Source organism: Maylandia zebra, linkage group LG5 (genome assembly GCF_041146795.1).
Source record: "Maylandia zebra isolate NMK-2024a linkage group LG5, Mzebra_GT3a, whole genome shotgun sequence".
NCBI classification, from domain to species: Eukaryota; Metazoa; Chordata; class Actinopteri; order Cichliformes; family Cichlidae; genus Maylandia; species Maylandia zebra.
Genome location: NC_135171.1, coordinates 35,327,333 through 35,351,846, shown reverse-complemented (window position 1 = coordinate 35,351,846; position 24,514 = coordinate 35,327,333). Strand labels below are relative to the sequence as shown.

General features: G+C 39.5%; 1 protein-coding gene across 1 annotated transcript in view; it reads left to right on the top strand.

Moving 5' to 3' along the window:
* The window catches only part of tafa3a (TAFA chemokine like family member 3a), a 128,317-nt gene that overhangs the window by 59,193 nt on the left and 44,610 nt on the right, over positions 1-24,514 (top strand). Inside the window, exon 2 of the mRNA XM_004547587.5 lies at positions 20,072-20,184. Coding sequence (XP_004547644.1) covers positions 20,073-20,184 — 112 coding nt within the window. The 5' untranslated portion in view covers position 20,072. The remainder of the gene's footprint in view (positions 1-20,071; positions 20,185-24,514) is intronic.

Sequence of the window (24,514 nt, the reverse complement as noted above, 5' to 3'; positions counted from 1 at the left end):
ATAAGATCATTTTAACAGCATGTGAGCCACTCATATAGTTTCACTGATGCAGAATGGATTTGGTACTGTTTTAACTGTGTAATTCTGGAAATATGTATTCATTATCTTACCAAAAATAATGACTACTTAAAAATTTTCTTGGCTCTGGGTGTCTATTTGTTGAATTTCTTTAGTAGGAGTCCGAGCCATTCGTCTTATCTCTGTAGATGTTCAGTTGGCACTCTGGACTGAGCCATTAGTGGAGCTATAAAGGCGCACTATGCATGTGCAAAGGGCTCGATGGAGTTGGGACTTTTTAAACTTCAAACATTTTTAATCACATTTGACTGGTGACTCTGTGTGTGGTGTTGTTATGATCTTCTGACCATTGAAATAAAAGCTATTGCTGTGTCTTTAGTCCCACATTTAGATAGGGTCTTCAAAATGACTACCTAAATAAGTGTCTGGATAAAGCTGCTGGGTGACAAGACTTTCTTGTAGACTTGCTTCTAGAAGCACTTTGAAAACAAATCTTCTTATTCAACCTGCCTTGATAAAGGCTAGGTTTTGCACGGATTCTGCCAGTGTATTAGAAGCTTGCAGACAGCTCTGTGCACCAGGGATTTCTTTTTAACACAAAAGCCATAACCCTTGCATCTGATGCTTCTGATTAACTTACTCTTCCTGTTAACAGTTTTGCATAAAAAACATGCAGAATAACCTTGAACACGAGAAAGCATGAGAAAATGTGAGATGGTGCTCTTCCACCTCCTGATATCCATACATCCATTTTTTTTCTAAAGTGGAAATTAAACTCTTTGGTGTCTCTTTCTGTTGTCCTCGTCCGTTTGCCCGAGCTACACTTAGTACATTACAATTAGTGATTGACACTATAGCAGGTGGATAACACTACATTACAGTTTTTTACAGTCGCTAACAAGCGCCTACCCATACTTCAGATACTTTTTCTAAACTCTTAACACAGACCCACACCTACAAAACACAATTGGCCAAATGGATAATATCCTTCCCAAAAATACACTTTGTTAAATATATACTAACTCCTCATTTCAAAATTAGAACACATCTTTCTCTGCACACACTAACTGTACAAAAACACTATAAATCTGACTCAAAATGAAATTAGTCTGTCAAAGAATAACACTTGTTTTCACTTCACAAGGTACATGCAGTCAATCAAAGTACACCAGGTTTCAAAATACTGGCTATTATTGACATTACAAAAACTGCATAGACTTTTATGTTTCAGTTTTACAGGTATTTGCATGCGAAACATGCAATCCACCATTTTGACACCAGAAATGTCTTGGTTGGTAACTGTATGTCCACATGTACAGTAATGTTCACATTCAAAAGCATTCCAGTAAAAAGCAAACAAGTTTTTGTTTCTTTACTGTTTACTACAGGAGGTACAGTAGAAACACAGTATGATAGGACAGAGAAAGTTTTACAGTATTGCTTACAGTGAACAAAATATCCATGAAACACACAAGAGCATTCTGAACAAAAAAACAACAGCAAAAAGCCAAGATAAAAAAAAAAGGGGGGGGGGGCTAAAAAAAGGCAAAAAATTTGCATCTAATCTCTGCGATCTTCAGGGTTAGGCCACATGTTTTCATCAACATCACATCTGATGTTATCTAAGTCGATACACCTGGGATAAAACCGCCTGGTATGTCGGATCCACCCTTGGCAATCGTCAACTGTGATGTCCCTGGAGCCGGCATCCATGGCTTCAAGGAGGGACATCTGGTCATGTGGCTGATGGTCATAAACCTTCCACCTCCATGCAGAAAAGAACTCCTCTATGGGGTTGAGGAAAGGTGAATAGGGTGGAAGGAAGAGACTTACCAGTCTTGGGTGGACTTCAAACCATGTTGTTATTGCTTGCAAGTGATGGAAAGCCACATTGTCCCAGGTAATTACAAAGGTCCTCATGTTTTCACCCTCCTGACCCTGCTCTGGAACCAGGCGCTGGTGGAGATCATTGAGAAAGGCAAGCAAGCGCTCTGTATTATAGGGTCCAACCTGACATCTGTGAAGGAGTAATCCTGCATTTGTGGCCCTTTTTCCAATTACATTTCGTCCACGTCGACGCCTTTTGGCCAGATTGAATCCTGCCTCATCGATGTATATGAATTCATGAGGGGCCTGGTTGGCCTCCAATTCCATAACTCTCTGAAACAAAGTTTATGTAAGTCATGTTATTACTGTATACCATACTGTACTGTAACCTAGTATTGTGTAGGTTACCTACTTGCAAAGTGCAAAGCTTATGGAACTGGACATTGGATTGAATATACACTATACCTGGACATATTGTCGTCGTAGCTCCTTGACCCTCTCACTGTTCCTCTCAAAGGGAACAGTGTAGAGCTGCTTCATCCGCACTCTGTGTTTGGACAATGTCCGCGTAATGGTTGTGAGGCTGATTCTATCGATATTGTCAAATATCTCATGGTCCGCCACAATTCTAGTTTGAATTTCACGCAGTTTTATTGCATTATTTGCAGTAACCATTTCTACAATGGCAAGCTCCTGATCATTACTGAGGAGCTTTCCTCTTCCCCCAGAGGGTGGAAGACGTTGCATTCTTTAGAAAGACAAAAAATTCAACATATGCATTACTGTATGACCATATTGACATGTCAAGTGAGAATAGAAACAATCCATGTAAAATGCAATACTTACCTGTTGGTTTGTTGAAAGATGCGTATAATGGAGGCAACCGTTGACCGCCTCAAATTGGGCTGCACTCTTTCACCAGCCTCTCTTAGTGAAAGACCATGGTTGATTACATGGTCAATGATAGTGGCACGAATTTCATCACTGACTACTGTTCTTGCAGCCCTTGGAATGCCACCACCACGCATTCTTACACCTATACCTTGCCCTCTCCTTGGGCCTGCTCTTCTCTCTGGGCCCCTTGCTCTTACTCTTCCTCGACCAGACATTACAGTGTTTGTCTTTTTTTTGTTTCCAAAAACATCACTCCTCAAGGTCTTGCCTTATAAACCCCACTGAGTCTAAGCCAGAATGGAAGAAGCTGTGGTTGGCCCAATTTACCCAACATAAATAAGCTGTGTCTCAATTATTCAGTTGTTTGTTTATTATCAGCTGAGATATATTTTTGATATTGATATTGTTTTTGTACTGATATCATTGCAGGGGCAGAGGTTTTTATACTGTATCTACGGTTTGGAATATTGTTTTTGCTATTGTGGGATGTTGTGTGTTAACATTCGTAGATACTACAAGAACAGTCCATAGTTTTGTTGGGAGGTATAACTTGTCTGTTAAGAAAATGTAAGCATTGTGGAAATGTGTTCACTGACTGCATATTGGGTGAACACGACATGAAATGTGTGAATGGTATGGCCACAACAGACCGATCCTGTGCTAATTGTGTTTAGAGTTTTGCAAATGTGACAACTGTTTGGACAAACGCTTGTTAGCGACTGTAAAAAACTGTAAATGGGTGAAACATTAAACTGTACTTAAGCTTCTTGAACCCCTAACAGCTTTTCTGGCAGATATCCTAGCATTCAGTTACTGGCTTTTTAAGTATACACTGTAAAAATATTTAATTAAATGTAATTTTGTACTGCAAATTTGTATTTACAGTGGTCATGTTAACCCAAAAGCATCACATTTTATTTTTTTGATGTAAGACAGTTTACCTTATGACATCTATGGGGCTAAATCTAGAATGTTTGCTGAAAAGATGCTGTAGAAGACATTTTTTGTTATTCTGATAAGCATATAGTAGCATGTTGGTCAGGTCACACCTTGAACTGGAGGAGGATATTAGGCTTATTTGAAAAAAATATATAAAGTATGAACTATAAACTATGATGACATGATTTGGCAAAAGATTTCCTATATGTTAATATATAGTCCATGTGTAGTTTAGTTATTTTCATAGATGCCCTTCAGTATTGCAGATAGTGAGAGTTAAAATGACAGAAAATAATTAAAACACGTGTCACCATCTTTTTTAATGAGCCAAACCTGCAAGTTGAACACATCTTATTTTAAGATTTCACAGCCCCTCCTGGTGTTGTGTGATGCTGTTGTATTTACATACTTACATCATCTTGCACTTGACTGCCAACTGAGCCATATGCTGCCGTGTTAATTGTGCATTTGATTACATGCCCGAACTATTCCCTGAGAAGTTATAATTTTGTCAGGTAATCAGTCCTGCTGAGTTAAATCTGTCACTGACAGCCTGTGTGATGCTCCTCTGTCATTTCTCTTCCCATGGCGTTCAGTTGTACAACATGGAAATCTTTTTCTTCTTTCCAGTTATCTCTTGGATTGCTTGGGATTTGTGGGTGCAAAAAAACAAACAAACCACACACTTGGAGCAAATTCCATCACTTTATGGAAATGGCCATTCCCTCAATCCATTCATGTAGGGATTTAAGTAGCACGCTTTCCCCTTCATCCTGTCATTACAATCCTTTTGTTAAGCCGTCGTTCCAGCAGCCTTTTGGATCATCACCGTCTGTTTTTCTGCATTTTAACGCATTATTATCAAGAGAGATGCTTAAATTAGGTATCTCGGCGCAAGTAGCTAGAAAATAGCAGTTCATCACAGACAGGCAATTCAGATATTAGAATTGCAGTTGTTTCCCTCAAATGTCACAACACTTGAAAATAATGACAGAGTGTGTTTTACGTTTGCATCTTCTTGTTTCTATGTTGCTTAAATTACTGCAGAAGATCTGTTTTATAAGCTGCAGTCCAGCTGCCCGAGAGTTAAATTCAAATTGTGTGCCTTAAAAAAAATTGAAAGATTTTTGTGTTTTAGTGCACTGATCCACTAAGTGCTAACAATGATACATACTTTTCATACTGCAGTATAACTCAGGTTTGCACGGCTTATTGTTAACATAGATCACAAGATTAATTTGATTCCAACATGAAATTTATCTGTTACAATGAGTTACCCTTACACAGTGATCCAGGTGAGTACTTGACTTGTACAGTATTCTGCATTGGGTCTATGTGAATTAGACAAAAACAAAATAGATGAACAAATTACATATTTTGTATTGTTTGATTTCAAGATTGCAACTTAGTGAATCTGAAAGTAAAAAACAGTTACATTTTGAATGCTGAAGTAAAAATCTTTTGTTTCATGTATGTTTTCTTTCGGTAAGTCTAATTAACAGTTAATAAATCAATTTATTAGTTGACAGACTTGTAATTTGATTTGTTTTACAGTTTGTCAGTTTTACATAAAAATATTCCTGTGTTTAATTTTTTGTTTTCGCACAAAGACGTGTTCATACTTAGTTTTCTGTTAATTGTAGAAAATGCAATTGACAACCTAGTTTCGTGAAATAGTGCATGAGTGAAACCAGGTATTCATATTATTGTAATACACTTTTGTTGATGTAGGTTTGGTATTTATTTAACATTTGGTATCAAAATAAAGCTACCACTTGTGAGATTTCATCAGAAGTGTAAATATTGCAGCAGATGTTACTGTGTCAAAGTTACTGAGGCTGGAGCACAGAAAAAGTAAGTAGATTTTTCCTCACCTTATATATTTATTTATTTAGCATATAACCCTTTTAAAAATGTTTTAGTTCACATTTTATGCATTTCTTTATTCCAGAAATTCAGTAACCAACATATAAACATCATCTGTGCAAAGATGTTTCTAAAGTGAAACAGTGAAAAATTACAGCACTGTTAATACATAAATATCCAGGCTTTGTACAAGAAGTCCAATTTTGGCACACATTGGACACCATATATCAGTTAAATTCTTTTAGGTATTTTAGGTAAGAGCAGAAATGATTTAATTTCATTAACATGCCTAAAAATGCTTGTTTTTGAATATTTTTGAAGAATTAACCACATGCAGGGCAGGTGAGTTTAAATGTCCTCTGGCTGTTTAAACTCTGAGGAGCTGGAACTTTGGCACCTTTTGGCCGATTTGCATGATTGATACCTCTTTTTAGTCGTTTGAGCCAATATAATCATGGTAACGATGCCACTTTCACTTCACCCAACTAGAAGTTGCTAGGCCAGACTCACGTGGGCCCAAATTTATGACATGTGGCATATGTCCAGTCACGTGTCTGTAGCTGGGTCTCAAATGGCGGTTGTTGACGGAAATGCCTCTGATGCGGCTAGTTAGCCGCGGTAGCTGCTGATAATCACGGGGCTATTGGCTACCAGCAAAAATAACTAAGGAAACTGGGACAGTAAGTCAATTTCTGTCTTAGTGCATTTGCGGCGCTACATGTTTTTGTAGTCTTCTTTTGCAGCTCTTTCAGTGAATTTTGATCAGAGCGTGGTGAAACTTCGTGTTTGGAATCAATAATAGCTCTGGAAGCTAACTTTTGTTGTGTTTGGTGGTTTATATGAGGTTTTAGCTGGGATTCAGAGGTTTCTGTGGATGCTACACATGTCGGGACTTATATTTCTGACCCTGAGTTATAACGAATTAAATGGTTATAACTTCCTTTTGCCCCCGGTACTGGGGGTGTGGGTGCTTAACTGGTTTTAATGCCATGTAATTATAACAAATACATTTCAAGTTCATCCCTTACCTAAACCTTAACCCTTCTGACCCATTTTTAGTGACTTCACACCGTAACTCTCCTTCAGTCACCCATGGGTCATAAAAGTGTGGAGGTGCTGTGTCTCTTCACTTTGTCTTCCTCCTACATGGCCTGCTCTTAGGGTGTGTGTGTGAGTGGTGAGTATGTTGATGTGTTTATCTGCTTGGTGTGTATGTTTTTCTGTATATGTGTGGATGTGTGTTTCGTCTTTCTGTTTTACTTTTCAAGCACAGTGTTCCAGCATTGTTACAATTCAAGGGCCTACACCTGTCGGCACTCACATTCACACTGTGTGCTGTGTGCTCGGGGGTGGGACATAACTAATAAATAGCGTTGCCTGTGTGAGTTCTTATCCATCAAGATGGCGAAAATATTTTTTCCTCAGAAAACCTTGGTGATTTTAGAAGACAGGGGAGATTTGGAAGATGCTGAAGAGGAAAAGTTTTTAGAGCAAGAGTCCTTTTGTCTTTATTGAAGACAATGCAAACAGTAAATATGAGGGTGGGGGAATAGCACACGGAATACAGTTTGGGGCCAGACTCAAACCCAGGCCCCTGTAACGAGGACTCTAACGTTCAGCACATGGGTCACCTGCTCAAACAGGTGATCTATTCAAAGTCGGACAGTTTGTTTGAAAAGACGGATGAGATTGGCAGTCGGTCTGGTCCAAAACAAGCATATGAGAAGAAGTAATAAAATGAATGATCTCAAAAAAATTGTGAAACTAAGCACCTTCTTGCCCAGGAATTGAGGTACTCTGCATGGCTGCCAGTGTGCCGCAGCCATAACCAACACAAATGGCAGCTTGTTAAGAATGTAAAATCTCATTCTGAACTTTCCATCCCAGATATCGTTTGAAAAATCATCTGTATCAGGTGATCGAAATTTTGTTCTAGATTCAGGAACAACTGAATGAAAAAATGTTATGTAAGTAGGCACAAGTGGACAGGAAGACACAGTGTACTTCTTGCATGAAATACAACAAACAACAAAAACATGCCCCTCATCTGTTGTATATGCTGACACAAACAAGCCCTTTGGTGAATGGGACTGAAACTGTTCAATTCCTAATTAAATTAAAAGATGTAAACATCAGTAGTGGTCATTCGTTTATATATTTGTTTGTTAAGATAAATGTTTTTTCATCCATATCTTGGTTATGATTAATATTTCTTTTTTATGACAATTTGTATCACAAAAAATAAATAGCACTTTTATTCATGAATGTTGACTAACAGAGGGAAATTCCAAATATTAACCATATGTGGTTTGTAATGCTTGGAATTGTCAGATATCTATATTACATGTCTTTTACATACATTTTGTATTGGTGTATTGATTTAAAAACAAATAAAAATCAATGTGGTGGTCCATGAGTAACCTAAACATAAAACCTATAAAAAGAAATTTTATGTGCAATGTAAAATCACTTGACAAACACTGGAAAATGTGAAGATAAGACACAAATGTGTCATAAACAATGTGTTACTTAATTGTAATTCCATAGGAACACCTAGTACTTAAATATGCCGCTGGCAAATCTAATTAATAACCAAGCTTCATGATTTAGAAGTGCTTGATTGCATTTGTATTATAAAACAAAATGAAAACTTAGCCTGGAGTAAAATGTACTTTTCCATGTGACTTATGATAACTTACATGTACTCTAGATGAAAAGCGTATTACTGTACAACATGCACTGAACTTAGGATTTGCTGTGTCTGGTTTAGCAGATTTTGCCATGTTTTCTGTGTCAGTATAAAAGCTGTTTATGTAATTGAGGGAAGGCTTAGCCAGAGGCATGACTACTGGAACGCAACCAGCTGTGTGTCATAATTAGATAAGAGGTAAACAAAAACGCCTAACATAAACAACAACACTGATTTTGTTTTGCCCTCCAACCGCAGCAGCCACCTCGAGCTCGTCCGCTCTGTCATGTATCAGCTGTAAACACACTTCTCTGTCTTAATGGTCACATTGACTCACTGCTGCACTAAGGCGATAGTTGCTTTAGGGTAAGTTTGTTGTGTGAAAGAGTGCGTTAGTGCATCTGTGTGTGTGCGCGTGTGTGTGTGCGCGCGCGCGCGGGCATTTGTGGGTCCTTTCTGAGTGTCCATCAGTCTATAATCAAAGAAATAGCTTTACTTCACAGTGAGTAGCGTTGAGGATCCCAAATAGCAGAAGGAGCACTGGATCAGTAACAATTTTACTGCGGTTGCTATGCAACACAAAATTTGCCATCTACATGCAACATGCGTGTTTACTATCATATGGTTATCCTGATATAATAAGGAAGATAATGTCATGAATTCACTAAGTTAATGTCTGACTTATAGAATGAGTCACTTGTTCAGTTTTGTATACTTGTACAAAAACTATATCTAATTAGCATCTGATTCTTCAAGCCTTTGTACACCATTTAAATTATTTCATTTTCTTGTGACCAGCTCTCACTCATTACAGCTCAGCACATTAAATCACATGGTTAGACTCAAGAAAAAAACAAAAATATATTCAAGACATTTATTCAAGACATAGAACAAGGTGAAAGGAAAACATTTTGCAACTAAAATAATTTCTTAAAAATCAGACAGCAACAGTGTTGACTCGTTGTTAAACACTGACTTGATGAAAGTCAAGTCAAGTCATGATTGCAGACCAAAAGAAAAATCCCAAGGCAGGGTTACTGACCTGGTAGCCTGGCTGCCTCTGGGTGGGTCCGGGGCGGGCATGGGGTTTTGGGGGTGCTTCGTCTCTGGGCTGGGGCCCTGGCTGGGCCTTGGGGGCTTGGGTCCTGGTTGGTGTGTCGCCGGGATTGTGGGCGGGTGGGTGTATGGGGGCTCAGCCCTGGCGCGGGGTGCCACCGGTACATCGAGCCACCTGAGGGGCTCTTCAACCTGTGGGGGAGGCTGTTACATCTTTGCAGGTGGTCTCCTCTCTCCAGGAACTCACTTTGCAGGTGGGGGAGAGATATAGGAGAAGTGGAGGAAGAACTCAGCCTGGGTGTCTATTGTCTTGTGTAGTCTGGGAGATGAGTGGATGGTGGGGTCAGGTGGGCTGCCCCGGGCTCTGTGGGGCTGGGCGGCGCTGCTGAACTGGGCGCCGGTCTGGATGGGCCTGAGCCCTCTTGCCCTGGTGGGTTCCAGAGTATGGGGGTGTCTACTGGGGTCAGCGGGGGAGCTGGATCATGGGCCACTTGCCCCTCCCTTCCTTCCCTCCCCATCTCCAGCTGCCTCCCTCTTCCCGCTCCACCACAATCACCCACACATGCAGGGCTGTGGGGTGAAGGTGTGTCACTAGGGTGCAGGGGAGGCATCCCCCCTTCTGTCCCACTCTGGCTGCCTGTGTCTCAATTTTATCTCTTTATCTCACAACTTAGACATTCACATTACTCACACTCTCATAACACATACATATAGGACCTTGGGGGTGGGCATGCTACACGGCATCCAGAAGACCGTCAGGGTGTACAACCTCACCTCTGGCACCGTTGCCCACCTCTCAATTTTAAATACACGTATACATTGAGGGCTATCAGGAGGGGCTATGCACTTACCTGCTGCTCTCTGGTAGGTAGCTACATGCCCTCCTGGGTTTTAAATGCACCTTAGAACGCACGTGCATCAACACTACATATGAGCGGGCGGAGGTTGGTTTGGAGTCTTCACACCCCCCGTTCTCTGTTGCCTGTTGGGGCGGGGGGCTGGAAGGAGGAGTTGGCCATCTGATTGGGGTCTGGAATGTGGGGCCTCCCTGCTGCTGCGGAGTCGGGGAGGTCTGCTTTTCTCCACCCCAGGGAAGAGGGTAACACTACCTGGGTCTGGGTGCAGTTTCCCCCTCTAGGGGCAAGGGTACCTAGACCTGTGGTATAGAGTACGCTCGGGGTGTGTTTTTGTGTGTACAGTGTCTCTTTGTGTGTGCCTACACGTTGGGTGAGTGCTGAGTATTTGCATATGAGAGCATGATGGCAATGAATGGATGTTCGTATCTGTGTTTGTCTGTGTCTATATGTAAGGTGGGGTATCAGACGCCACCTCTCTAGGGACATCTCAGGCCCTCCAAGTTATGAGGCCTATCTCCCCCCACCACTCCCCCTGCTAGTGGCAGAAATCGGTGCATTGGTGGTTCTTGGTGTCTGGGGATGGGTGTTCAGGTACGCACCGGCTCACTCTTGTTGGCTGCTTGTTAGGGCCTGGAGCCTGGGGCTCGCTCGGGCCCCCTTTCTCAAGAGGTGATCCAGGTGATTGATATATGTATTTTTTGTCTGTTTGTTTTGTTGGTTTTTGTTTTTTGCCCTTTATCACCGTTTCTCTTCTCCACTGTTTTTCTTTCCCCACCTCTCGTTCTTTCTCCATTTTCTTCCCCCCAGTCTGTCCCATTTGTAGCAAGTGAAATAAAATAAAATAAACAATAAAAACAAAGGTCAATTAAATGGACCAATACGGCAAGGCTGGGATGGTCCATTTGGTAAAGTAAATCCGTTGGACATCTTTCTTGGCCTTTAGACAATAATTCTGATGGCAAAAGAACCAAATGGGAGAGGTGGGGGGAAAAAAAAAAGAAAAATGAAAAATCCCAAGGCAGACTCAGACTGATATTTTTAGTGCTTTAATATGGAAGTAAGTAGAGTTTAGGTAACAAAGACAGTTTGTAATCTGTGTTTAAATGAGTGGGCAGGCAGGTAAGTTTGCAAAGAGCTTACAGATTTTGCTTGTCTGAGTCAAGATGGAGGATGGGGATGGGATGCACTGTTCCGAGGCTTCGGCGTGTGTGTTGAGATATCCAGGAAAGCTTTTATGAAGCGCTCTCTGAGTGTTGCTTCTTTAAGGAAAAGGGATGTGACTGATGATGGATCGATGGACATAATATGCTTGAAGTATATGAAGTATGCTACTACTATAATACTCACCAGTTGTGTTTTTGTTTTCTTTGCAAAGTATTTGCTGTGTGCCAAGCAACTGGGGTACAACAACACCTGATCTATGGGTATCATCTATGCAGTTGCATATATCCAAGCCTTTGTAGGCTTGCTGTGGGATACTTGTACGCCCCTGCCTCCTCAGTACCATGTGAAAGGGTTTTTGCCAAAGCTGGAGAGGTTATTACCTAAAAGAAAAACTACCAGCGTGGAAAGAAAATATTATTTCTTACTTTTTGTCATTTCAGTATTCAAAAGCACAATCCCTGTCCCATCATTTTAAAACATTGGAACAGTTTTAACATAAACGTCTCGTATCCTGTTGTATTTATTTAAACACTGACTGTAATCATATGGACATTTATAGACTTCTGTTTGTTTTACTTTAAAAAAAAGTGTTTTTGGTAGTGATTATACACAGATACTGTTGTAAGACAGCTAAAAGGCCACGACAATAAAAGTTTTGAACAGCAGGGGGGTTTGTGTGCAAATGAAGCGTTTCCTGAACCAAGTGGATGGAAAGCTTCAACGCTTCATGAGACTTCATCCGGCCATCAGCACTGGAGAGATAAACTCCAGCATTCTGAGTGCACAAGGTGTCAGTTAAACTGGAGGGCAGCATAACCAAGGAATTCCTGGGAGAGAAGATGAGAAGGTGAACCACACACAAGGAGACAATTCTAGATAGTTAGGCTTAGACCCTGTCATTACCATGTATCGCTACCTAAACAATCTGGCAATAAGTGGGGGAAAAGTCTATCCTTAAGTATTACAGATGATGAGATAATGGCACTCAGGTGTGATGAAACAGCTGCTGCAGCCCCTGACCACGCCTACTGGAAACCCCAGTTACACAAACACCTGAGAGCTGGAGAGACAGCAAGAGGGCATAGCAAAAACAGAAGGGGGGGGGGGGGCTCTGTGGACCAATAAGTGCTGGGAAGATTTCATGTTATTTATATCTTCAGTTAAGTAACAGTTTGTTTAGGCTTTTTAATAGACTTTAAAAAAAATTGAAATAATCAATTCAGCTTTTTTTCAGTTGCAGTACAATCTGCCACGATCTCACTCTGTCCTTTGCATCCTCTTCTGCCACACCAGTCCTCTTTGTGTCCTTCTTCACTGTAGCCAAGCTTCATATCTTTATCCAGCATATATTCAACACCTCCTCTTAGTATGTCCTCACTTTGTCTCCAAACTGCTCAACCTTATCTGTCTCTCTGATAAAGTCATTTCTAATCCTGTCCCTCCTGGTGACTCCCAATAAAAATCCCACAATTTTCAGCTCCACCACACTGAGCTCGACTTCCTGCCTTTTTGTTAGTGTCACTGTTTCTTGCTCTTGCTAGTGTCACACTCTTGCTGCTGTCCTTCTGTCACAAATCCAAAAATATATAACAAATACCTTAAATAAGCAGACACTATAAGGGTTAAATATGTTTTGATTTTCTATGCAGACTTTATGTTTATTGTGGCTTAAAAATGTGTCTTTTGACAGTAAAATTTACAGAGCCCTGTGCTATAACCCCCCCCCCCCGCCAGTGGTTCAGGTTCAGGTTACTTTATGTGTACCTGTGGGTTTAGCCTGCAGATGGTGAGTCATCCATCCACATTTTCCAAAACAGACAGACAAAAGATAACCATAATACAGCATAATGAAGAAAAATAATAATAACAAAAAATAATAAATAATAAAAAATGCCCAGCATGGTTTTATGCTGTTGCTTCACAGCATGAAGGTTTGATCCTTGCTGTGTGGAGTTTGCATGTTCTCTCTTTGCTCCCGTGGGTTTTCTCTGGTTGCTCCAGTTTCCTCCTGCACGCAAAAAATATGATTGTTTGGTTAATTGGTGCTTTTAAATAGACACTTGAATAAATACTTGAAATGTGCAATTCACTTGTATTTTTATTTTTTTATTCCTATTTATTCTATTTATCCCCTTCGTATATTTTATTTATATTGTCTCTGTATTTATATATATGTGTGTGTGTGTGTGTATATATATACCGTATTTCCCGGACTACAAAGCGCACCCGAATATTAGCCGCACAAGCTAAAATCAGGGGAAAATCCTGTTTTGTACATACATTAGCCGCACCTGACTAAAGGCCGCAGGTGTTTCAATGTTGACTTATCATATGTAAGAGAATATGCACAAAGGGAATTGTCAGGAAAGAGATGGCTGTTTGGAGACACACCCCTTTTATTAATATTTTGAAAAACAAGTTATGGGTACATATTTGCATAACCTTTTAGGTATATGTACAAGTAGCGGTAATTACAAGTAGGAAACATGTACTGTGCTTCATAAATGAGTAACAAATGTAGTACATAACAATAACCTACAGCACACCAGAAAAATAGATTCGGACTACCTTTTAGGCTCAGGTGCAGCGACACGGCTTTAACAAGAAGAAAAGTCAGTCATTCACCACCATCTTCCTGCCCACTAAAACCACCAAAGTCCTCTTCTCCAGTGTCGGATACAAACAGGCTCAGGATGGCTTCGTCATCCACTCTCAGCTTCTTTCCTTCGTTGTCACTTTCAAAACCAAAGAAATCCTCGTTGTCAGTGTCAGAGTCGAACACCCTCAGAAGGGCCGTGGCGGTGTCCTCCTCTCCATCATGTAGCATTCAGCCCTTCGAAATCCGTTGGTGATCATTGATGTTTTCACACTTTTCCACGCTGTCAGATTCCACCGGTGGAGTTGAGCATAACTTGCTTTTCGCATTGTTTTTCGCGCTACTTGTACGGCACTATGTTGTCTGGCAGATGGACACGTGACCAACACACCACTCTTGAACCCCGATACTGTGTGTCTGATCACATGCCCTTCCGCCAGGCAACGTAGTGCCGTACAACAGCGGAACAAACAAAACAAATCGTCTTACGATATGACAAAAATCATGGACAATCCATAGAAAAGCCGCACCTGACTAAAAGCCGCAGGGTTCAAAGCTTGTGGAAAAAGTAGCGGCTTATAGCCCGACAATTACGGTATATATAATATTCTGTAACTCTGTAACTTCTGTCGGTGCTGTGCTTTTTTGGAAATCGAATTTCCCAGAGGAACCCACCCGAGGGATTAATAAAGTTCTATCTAATCTAATCTAATCTAATCTAAATTGGCCATAGTTGGAGATGTATGAGTGTGTGGTTGTTTGTCTCTCTGTTTTAGAACTACGATGGATTTGTGACCTATCTGGGGTGTACTCTATCTTGGCCAATGGTGAAGGATCGCTGGCAAATAAATTTTAATCATTGTATCATTGTGATATTAATAAATGAAATTAAGACATCACAAAAGACTGCTGGAAAATAGTATTTAATTTTATTCACACATACTATACATTTACAATGTACCACACGAGCAAACTGCCAGTGTGTATAGTTATTTGTATATTATCATTAAAGTCGTGTGAAATAACACGTTTCAATTTTTTATTCAGTTGGCATTGAGAGTTTGGAGTCTATTTCAGGAATGCACCTACCAAGCTTATTATTACTGCAGCCATAACTTATGAGATGAGGTGCAAAGGTTGGAAAAGACTTGTTGGGTGCATCCAAACTGATCAACACAACATGTGTATGTGTGTTTCCATCATGTAAAAATCTGCCTTAATGTGTCCCCAAAATAATTCCACCTCATTCAGGGCATTTTGTGATGAGCCACCTGGTCTCAGCGCCACATCAGTCAGGTGGAATAATTTTCTTGTTAACCAGCTCCAATAAGCCACCTGAACACTACAGACGCAAGATGGAAATTGGAGTATAATGTGCTAAAATAGATTTAGATTTGGAATAAAACCTGACATCCTAGCAGCTCCAAACCAAAACTCTGCCGTCACAGACATTTCATTTTCATAAAGCACAGTGGCGTGCTCTCAAATTCCAATTATTTCTGGAGTTCAGCTGTCAGATCAGCTTTCTTGTTGGAACAAATCGCAAATAAGTAAAATAAGAGTAAGACGCTGAAATGTTCAATGTGAGTCTAGTACTTTTTTTTTTTTAGATAAACAGGGATGGAATAAATTGGTAAACTAACAATGAGATGGAGTCCATTACAAGTGGTGTTTTTCTAGTAGTGATCTCTACTTTGCCCCAGCAGACCAAAGAAGTGAAGACATATTTTTTAATCATGTTACCACTTCATCTGGTCTAATGTTGGAGGCGGTATGTGTTAGTGTTGCACCAAACGTCTGAGAGTACAGGTGAAAATTAGTTTTCAGACTCTGTGGGAGTTAATTTAACTCGTCAGTCCCCGCCGAGCAAAGTAAAAGATCAAATCAAGCCCTTAAATTACAAAGGATGCAACGGTGTGTATCTGTTATTTAATGTCTTGTGGAAGTCACACAAGTTCACGTGGTATATCGGGTTGAGTGTGGAAGCCTGTGGAAAGCTGATTTAAATGCATTTAGTAACTCATTAAAAGTTGCTACAGTTTTTTTATACTTTAAAAAAAAATTCATAATGGAGTTTGTGTATACTTGGTACATAATATATAGTATTTAAAGGCACTGACAGGTACTTCAGCCCACCACACAGTTAGTTCCCGATGTCACTTGTTTGCCTCACTTGAGATCCATGCAGGCTTCTTGTTTTTTGGTTTCACATAATCCCAATAACAGCAGCAACATAAACCTAAACCCCAGACTTCAAATAGTCCCTTGATGAATTTATGGGTGATATTACAGACACTGTGTCTATGTTTTTCTACAGTCTGTACGTGCTTTTAACATCTTGATTGCATCAGCTGTCTGAGCCTGTACAGAATTAGAGTGCCGTGTTAATATCTCACCAGCTCTGGCTGGCAGTACAAAGGCAGTCACAGTAAAACATCTCCCTCGTATGTGAGACTCTGCCAGATAAGCAAGGGTTGATCTTTTTGCACGAAACCAAGCATTTTACTAATTTGAGTTGCTGCACTGGAACAGAGTTCAAAGCAGAGCTGCGATTTGCGGCTGCTTTCTCATGAGAGAGGAGGCCAGCTCTGTTGGCAGTAAGACGAGCCGCTGATTGTTCCACTCTCCATGGGCCTCTCAGATGAAGATGGAGAGTATTGCAGGACAACAATCATCTGAAAGTACACAAATTTTACTGAGCCGAGCATTGTAAGACAGACCACACAAATAGCAACACTCACAGATAGGAAGTAGGGAGAGAAGAGAGAAAAAAATACTTCATTTGTCGCTCCAGAACTGGTGTTGTGAATTTTGTGAAATTATTACTGAATCCATCTGTTGCAATTTCATCTAAATTCTACATCTGCAGCTCCATATCATTGGACTGCACATCACTTGAGCTTTTGGTGAAATAAAACACAATAATTTAATACATGAACCCCAGAGGTGTTCACAAGTGAATATGACTTTGAAATTATAGGCTCAGTCATACGAGGTAGTGATACAGCAAACTGATCTGGGCTTTGTTGCAGAGGCTTACAGAATTTATTATGTTTTTACAAAATGACTATTTTCAGAGATGTTTTATAAGCTACTGCAGTTTTGAAGCTAATGGCTAATGCACAAAAAGGACAAAAAGATTCTTAAGTTTGTTTGTTTGCTTCTTTCCCTTTATCACTTGTTATCCTGGAGTTCCCTCAGCTTATTCATTAGCTTTAAGGGAGGGGTATCAAACATATTGCATGTTGATGTCAGTATTAACATACTGAAGTGTATGGAAAGTTCAATGAATGATAAAGAGGTTAAATGCTACTTTTTGTTTAATTTCCTGGGATGTGGATGTTATGAGCAGTGTTGGTCAAGTTACTTGAAAAAAGTAATCAGTAACTAATTACTGATTACTTCCCCCCAAAAGTAATCCCATTACTTTACTGATTACTTATTTTCAAAAGTAATTAATTATTTAGTTACTTAGTTACTTTTTAAAAACACGATTTACAACCTGAATAGGTAATAAAGCGATAGATCTTTCAGCCCAATTCTACTTTTTCTGCATAATCCATCATACAAAATGTAATCAAATGAAAAAGTCTCTTTTTAAAACTTTTTTTATTAGTTTTAATCTTTTAACTTTATGCATCAAGCAAAAGTTTAATTACATGCAACATTCTCTGACTGGAAGAAATTTGTTTAACATTTAAACCTATTTTCCGCACATTCCAGCACATAAAATAAAATATTTAAAATAATATATTTTTTTGTGTTTACACTCAGTCTTTCAAATAGATGCAAGTGCAACACAGCAGAAAATAAATAAAATCAAAGACTAGCGGTCCTGTTGCTCTATTTTCACCTGTAAAGCAGGAGTGGAGTAGGTGGAGGTTTGCCCTGGTGCAGGTGTGCCGCAGCGGTCAGTTGAAGAATCTGCGAGTTTCTCTGTGAATTTCCCGTTACGTGGTGCTTGCTTGGAACTTTAGGGGGTTTTTTTCGCTGTAAAAAGAGTTTTTCTTCCCACGCACAACGGACACTAATGTTTTTGTCACTTTTTATGGAATCAAACTCAAAGTAAGGTCAGTACTTCCACGCTTTAAACGCTGCACGGTCATACTCTCTCCCGCACTCAATATATTATCCATTCTTGATCTGCACACAGCTGTTGCCACGAATGTTGCACTCGCTTACATCACTGTCATGAGACATTCTCACAAATAAATCATGGTTTTAGTAATGCAGTAATGCAGCGTTCCTACGGGAAAGTAACGGTAATCTAATTACCGTTTTTGCAATAGTAATCTCTTACTTTACTCGTAACTTGAAAAAAGTAATCAGATTACAGTAACGCATTACTTGTAATGCGTTACTGCCCATCTCTGGTTATGAGACGTACTTTAACATTGTACTTGCTCTTCTGAAAACATCTCAGGAAGCCCATCGGACCGTAAATGTAAATAGATGGTTCATTGAATATGAACATTTTTTCATATAAAGGGAAAAGTGTAGTTTTCATTTTTCATGTTTCCATGCAGTGTAGCATGAGCACTAATGACTTTGAGATACCTGCTTTAAGGTTATTGTGCACAAATCGGTGGTTTGGCAGTTAGCTGATACAGTTACTGATACTATCATCCTGGTTTCACAGATTCAAATGTCAGTGCAAGTGTAATGTAATAAGTTGAAATGTGGTGGTGACGACAGCACAAGCTTTGTGGAAATGTTGTAGATTTTACAGCTATTCACCTGATTGTGTCCAAATTATTTTCCTTTACCTGACTAAGCAGTTTTGTTGTCTAAACCAAACCAAACTACAAACAAAAATGAAAACTACTTGTCTGACTACTACAGAGAGGAAACCTCAGGACCAGTGAATTTCTTTGTCCAGGACTCTTTGCAGTCCTGTGAAAAATTAAATAATGAATAATGATTTAAGAGCCAAGTAGAAGTAGATTTAAGTAATTGTTTTCTTTATAATGATCAGCCTCTCACAGTACTATGGAGGAATTTTTACTGTTCTTTATAGAACTGCTTTATGTCACTGAGATTTGTGGGCATTAATTTGCATAGATCTCTCAAGAGGCACAGGAATTCATTTGGGTGAGATCTGGATTGTGACTGGACCATTGATTCTTTTTTTATCCATTTTCTTGTGGATTTGCTTTTTTGTTGATTGTGATTGTCCTGTTGCATGACCAAGTTTCAGCTAGGCTTTAGCTGTTTTACAGATGACCCCCCATTTGACTCTAGAATACGGCGTACGGAGGAGTTCACAGTTTACTCAGTAACTGCAAGGTGTCCGGGTTCTGTGGCTGCAAAGCAAACCCAAACCCCTCCACCACCGTGTTTGACAGCTGGTATTTGGTGTTTGTGCTGATATGCTGTGTTTGGTTTTCACCAAACATGCCACGATGTCAGACATCGCCACTTAGATCTCATCAGTCCAAAGAACATTGATCTAGAAGTCTTGTGGTTTGTTCATGTGCAGATTTGTAAACCTAAACTGTGCTATCTCCTTCTAGAGGTCTTTGTTTGATCTGTTTCAAATTGTACTGTCATGAATTTTTGGAGCTGTTGGGTTTTTCTCAGTTTCTCTGAGCATTGCACCATTTGACCTTTGGATACATTTGCTGGGACGTCTGCACAATTGTGTTAACACCACACTAGCAAACTGCCAAAACCTCTGTTTTTATAGATATGATATTAATTAATCAGTCCTTTGAAAACAGTCTCCTTGTTTTCATGTGCCTATGTGAATTTATTCAATAATAAATAAATACAAAGCAGTTGTGCTTGTTGTGTCCCACTACATGGAACCAATGGGAAAACAGCATGCATTTCCAAAAAACCAAGAAATAACTGAACTTTGACAAGGTGTGTATATTTCCTACTGATCCAAAGCTCATCAGCACAACTCAATTCAAGAGAAATAATTTAATTTTGAATTTTATGCATTTTCAAACACATGAATAGATACTGGTAGATTGATTTTGTTTGTGTGGGTTGGTTTAGTTTGAGTTAATCCAGTTAAAACTCAGTAGATTCCACCTGTGACTGCCAAGTCATAGCTATGGGAATTTGTGTCCTTGAATTGAAATGAGCCAGACTGTATATCTGGGTGTTCATATTATGCAAATATGGCTAACTCCTGATTTTGTTGTCCTGTTTTTCCAGAATGCAGGAGAGGGACCTACAGAGCATGTACGGAAGGGCGCTGCTGCTGACCGTCTGTATGGTGTCTCTCTGGGGACAGCTGACCAGTGCATCGTCACATAGGAGCCACATAGGTACACTGCATGTCCTTCCATTCATTAGTTTCGCATTGACCAGTGGCTGAACAGAGTGCTATCTTTCATAAATCATTGTTCATTCATACTATACAGAAACTCAGAAACACACACACAGCAGGATGTTCTGGGCAGGATGCCCAGAACAAATAAAGTCTGTTACTATGTCTGAGCAACCTCTGTAGTGAAGGAACTCAGGAAAGCATATAGTCACTGTATTATCCCATTAAAAGCCAGCAAAATCTTGTGAAATGATTTTTCTTGAAAATAATGAGCTTGTTTGCTTTTCTGCCCATCTTGAAGTCAAAAACCAGGAGCAGCAGACTGTGACAAACACACCAGCAGAATACATATTTAAAGGCGATTCATGCTCAGTTAGAACAAAAACTAACACATGCTATCACTGTGCTCACATTGTCCTTGAAATGTCTAGTTAAGTAGATTGTAATGATTATTGAGAGAAGCCAATAAATTTCCCTGCATACACTTCTTTGTAATTTACTTCCCAGGGATTTATACCAGTACCTGTTAGGAATTATGCATGCATATTGTGTTATTAAATTTTTATTCTGAGCTGTAAATCATCGCTTTAAGTTTCTATTTTACTTGCTATGATGGGCTAACATTTCCCCCCAAAAATATAACACCTGATGTGTTTTCTGATGTGGAAGGATTACAGTTGAGTGCTTTCAGTGGATCCATTCTGACCAAATTGGTACCCCAGTCACAGCATGTCAGACCCAATTCCTTATAGCTCAGTCACATGTTGTGGTCACATTTCATCTCAATGACTTTTTAAAAAGAAATTGATATGATTTGTTCAACTTTCTTGGCTTCTAAACAGCAAGGCAAAGATGTACTTTAAGGTTGTGTTTTGTGCACATTAAAATTCAACAGTTTAGCAGTCTTGTAAGTCAATCATCAAATGGAAAAAAGTAATACCAGTACACTAAGTGCATGCATGCGTCTCAGTGTGTGTGTGTGTGTGTGTGTTTGAAGCAGAGGACAAGACCTTTCAAAGCGATTTTCCTTAATGGAGAGATGGCCTGATCCCTGGGCGTAACGGTAGAAACTGTGACCACACATTGAGATAATGAGCCTTATTCCACTGGAGGACAAACAGCACACAGTGGCTTGAGGGAAACAGCTCCATGTTAGCTGAAAACATATAACCAGCAAAAGACTTTGATAGAGCCAAAACAGGATGGACTACACAAGGAGACTGTACATATTATATGTCACAAATGGATTGCACTACATACCTTGTCTGTGTATGTTCAAATCAAATCAAATCAAAAACAGAGGCTGATAAATATGGCAAATATAACTGTATGTCAACCTGTTTTTAGACTTTGCTATTGCTAGATTAATAATTTGATTCATCATTCATAGGTGCACAGCTATTGAATATTTTCTTGTTAACTTAAGGTATATGTTTTAGTAAAATGTAATCATTCAAATGTAATCATTCACATCTAACTTTGTGTTCCTGTGTCCTAAACCAGCATTATTCACATTTACTTATTTCACTATAATAGATTAAGTGTTCTATAAAACACATTTCCATTACACAACCAGTGATATTGTATTGCGTCTTAAATCATTTTTACTTTATATTTTAAGTGCATTGTATATAACTGCACCAACATCAACTGAACAATCAGACATAATAAAATAAAACAACTAAACATAATAAAAATATAATTTTTCAACTGTGAACACACAACATTCAAAACAAATACAATGTGAAATACATGATGTGCAAGAGTGGAAAGCAGTCTCACCAGCTTTTCCTCAAGAAATATGAAATAAAATATGGAACATTCCAAAATATGGAGCATAAAAGATAAAATACAATATATGGACAAACGCTACATACCTTTCCATACTCTTCTGTGTGCTTTGGCGTTTCACATTTTTCATTGTTTGAACAAAGACCCCCGGTACTCATAAAGAATTATTTACACATTGTGATGTACGATAATGTGCTTTTAGCTCTGTGACAGCAGTGCAGGACAGGGCTTTTCCTGGTTAATCATGACCATGCACAAAGGCCCATAAAGGAAAGGTGCTCTGACTTTGACTGGTCTGCACAGGCTTACCTCACCCAACATCTTTCAGATAAACTGAAACCACAAGCTACACATAATAACATAAATACATAGTGTATATAACCCGATCACCTCTCATTTCATGATTTTTCCTAAAATGGATTTATTTGCCGTATAGTTAATTTTGAGGTGTATGGGGAAACTACATCAGTCATTTTCACCCCAATAGAATCAATGTAAAATGCTGCACTCAGCAGGCCTGTTTACACACATTTTGATGTGAAGGCTGTTATAATATGAGTCAGAACTAATGATATGTGACTGATGAATTAAATATGTAGGAAGGTATAGTGAGTTAAAATAACAAATTATTATTTTCACTGCTCTGGCTGTGCAGAGCGGTTGGGGGATGAACTGAACAGAGTCCAGAGTGTGGAGAACTTACCCGAGCAAGCAAAGGGTGAAAGCTGGAGCACAGCAGCAGAATTGGATGTGTTTTAGGTGATCTGTAATGATAATAATTATCTAAATCATTTCAACCCTATAACTGAATCCTAACAGCTGACTTTGTCAAATATTTATTATAATTAGAAAAACTAGGTGACACTTAACAACTTAATTCCTTCAGGAAATTACTTCTTTGCCTTTGCTGTGGTCAAAATGTCCACATACTTTAGCCATGTTTCATATTGTTTCTGTTTTGGAGTGAGCATCAGGACAGCTTGCCTTTTCGCCTACTCGTGTAATAAACTAATCATTCCAATCAATATGTTCTGTATATATCTCTGTAGACTGACAGTAGAACACCAAATCCAAGTAGTTTGAGCGCAAACATGGTGGATAAACCATTAAATCATCAGGCTTACATTGAACTCTCATTGTTTTTGCATTTGTCCCACTCATGTGGTTTGTGTGCTTATTCCTGTGATTTATTAGGAGAGAGAGAGGGCCAATGAAAGTAGTCTGGCCTGTTCTGCCCAGGCTGCGCTGACACTTCTGTAATCACGTAGCCTCTCCCTGAGCTACAGAGGTCAAGCCAAGGTGCGCCCAATAAACAAACCTCTTTAGCCCTTCTGTTTACTGAAGTGGGGGCTTTGCCAAAGCAATTGAACCTTTCACCATTGCCTGACTGGAGCATGCTGAGCTTACAGCGTGCACACATAACCCCTGTAATAAGACCACTGCATCCCCCAAAGCACTATCTACATTCATTAGCCGGTCATGAAAGAGTGGAGAGGGAGATGAAGGGCGAGAGATGGCGCTAGAAGAAGAAGAGTGGTCCAGCAAGAGAGAGAGAGAACCAGCGTGATAACAACTACCTTTCGGCTTTACAATTTGTTTTGGTCCCATCGATAGGATTTAGACTGATGTTGTGGCCTGGTCAAATGGGAGCCTCATTACTCAGCTATTTAGATGCTTGGACACTTTTTTTTAACAGCAGCTCAATCTGTCTCATTTAAAAAGCAGGAATGAAGCTCTTTGTGGATTGTTGGTCAGTGTCTGTGAGGGGAAATGTAGGAGAGAGGAAAACAGGCGTGAAAAACACATTTCCCACTGAGGCTGTGCGATGCAACATGGCAGCAGCTCCCACTCGTTGAGAGAGGGAAAAGAAAACGCTCTAAGCAGTGCTGTTTACAGGTCGTAAACTTTGCTAGATTTTAAAATATCAAGCATTAAGCCACATGGCTCATGGATAACTACACAAATTGCAAAATGACTTCGGGGATCAGCTTTACACTCCGGTTCTATATTCACATGCACACAAGGGGCCATGCCGCCTTATTAATAAGATGAAACTGCACTGGCTCTCATTTGAATAGAGTAGAATATTTCCATATTTGCTTATGGTGGAGACTTTCTAAAAACTGCGTGATGCACTCTAATGGTTCGTTCTCGAGCTGATTTTTATGCTTTGGGGGATTTTTTTTGTATTCTATGCAAATTGGTTTCAACTTTTTTCACTCTTTCCCAAATTAATGGCAGAATCCAACAAAAAAGTTTTTGTTCCCCACACTGTCCCCATCAGAATAATTTCTGGAAAAAAGATATATTAGGATGTGTCACATTAATACAAATTATGAATTAAAATATGCTTACTAGATAAATTAGACTTGTTTTCCTGTGCCAGCCTGGAGGGAAGGAAGACTATGAAAAAGAGCTTTTCATGCTTGATGGATCTTGATGAGAATCAGGCGGCAGCAGAGCGCTTTTTCTTAGTGTTTAAAGGCTTAGATCATTTTAGAAACTCAAAATAATATAATTTGTTACTATCCAACTTT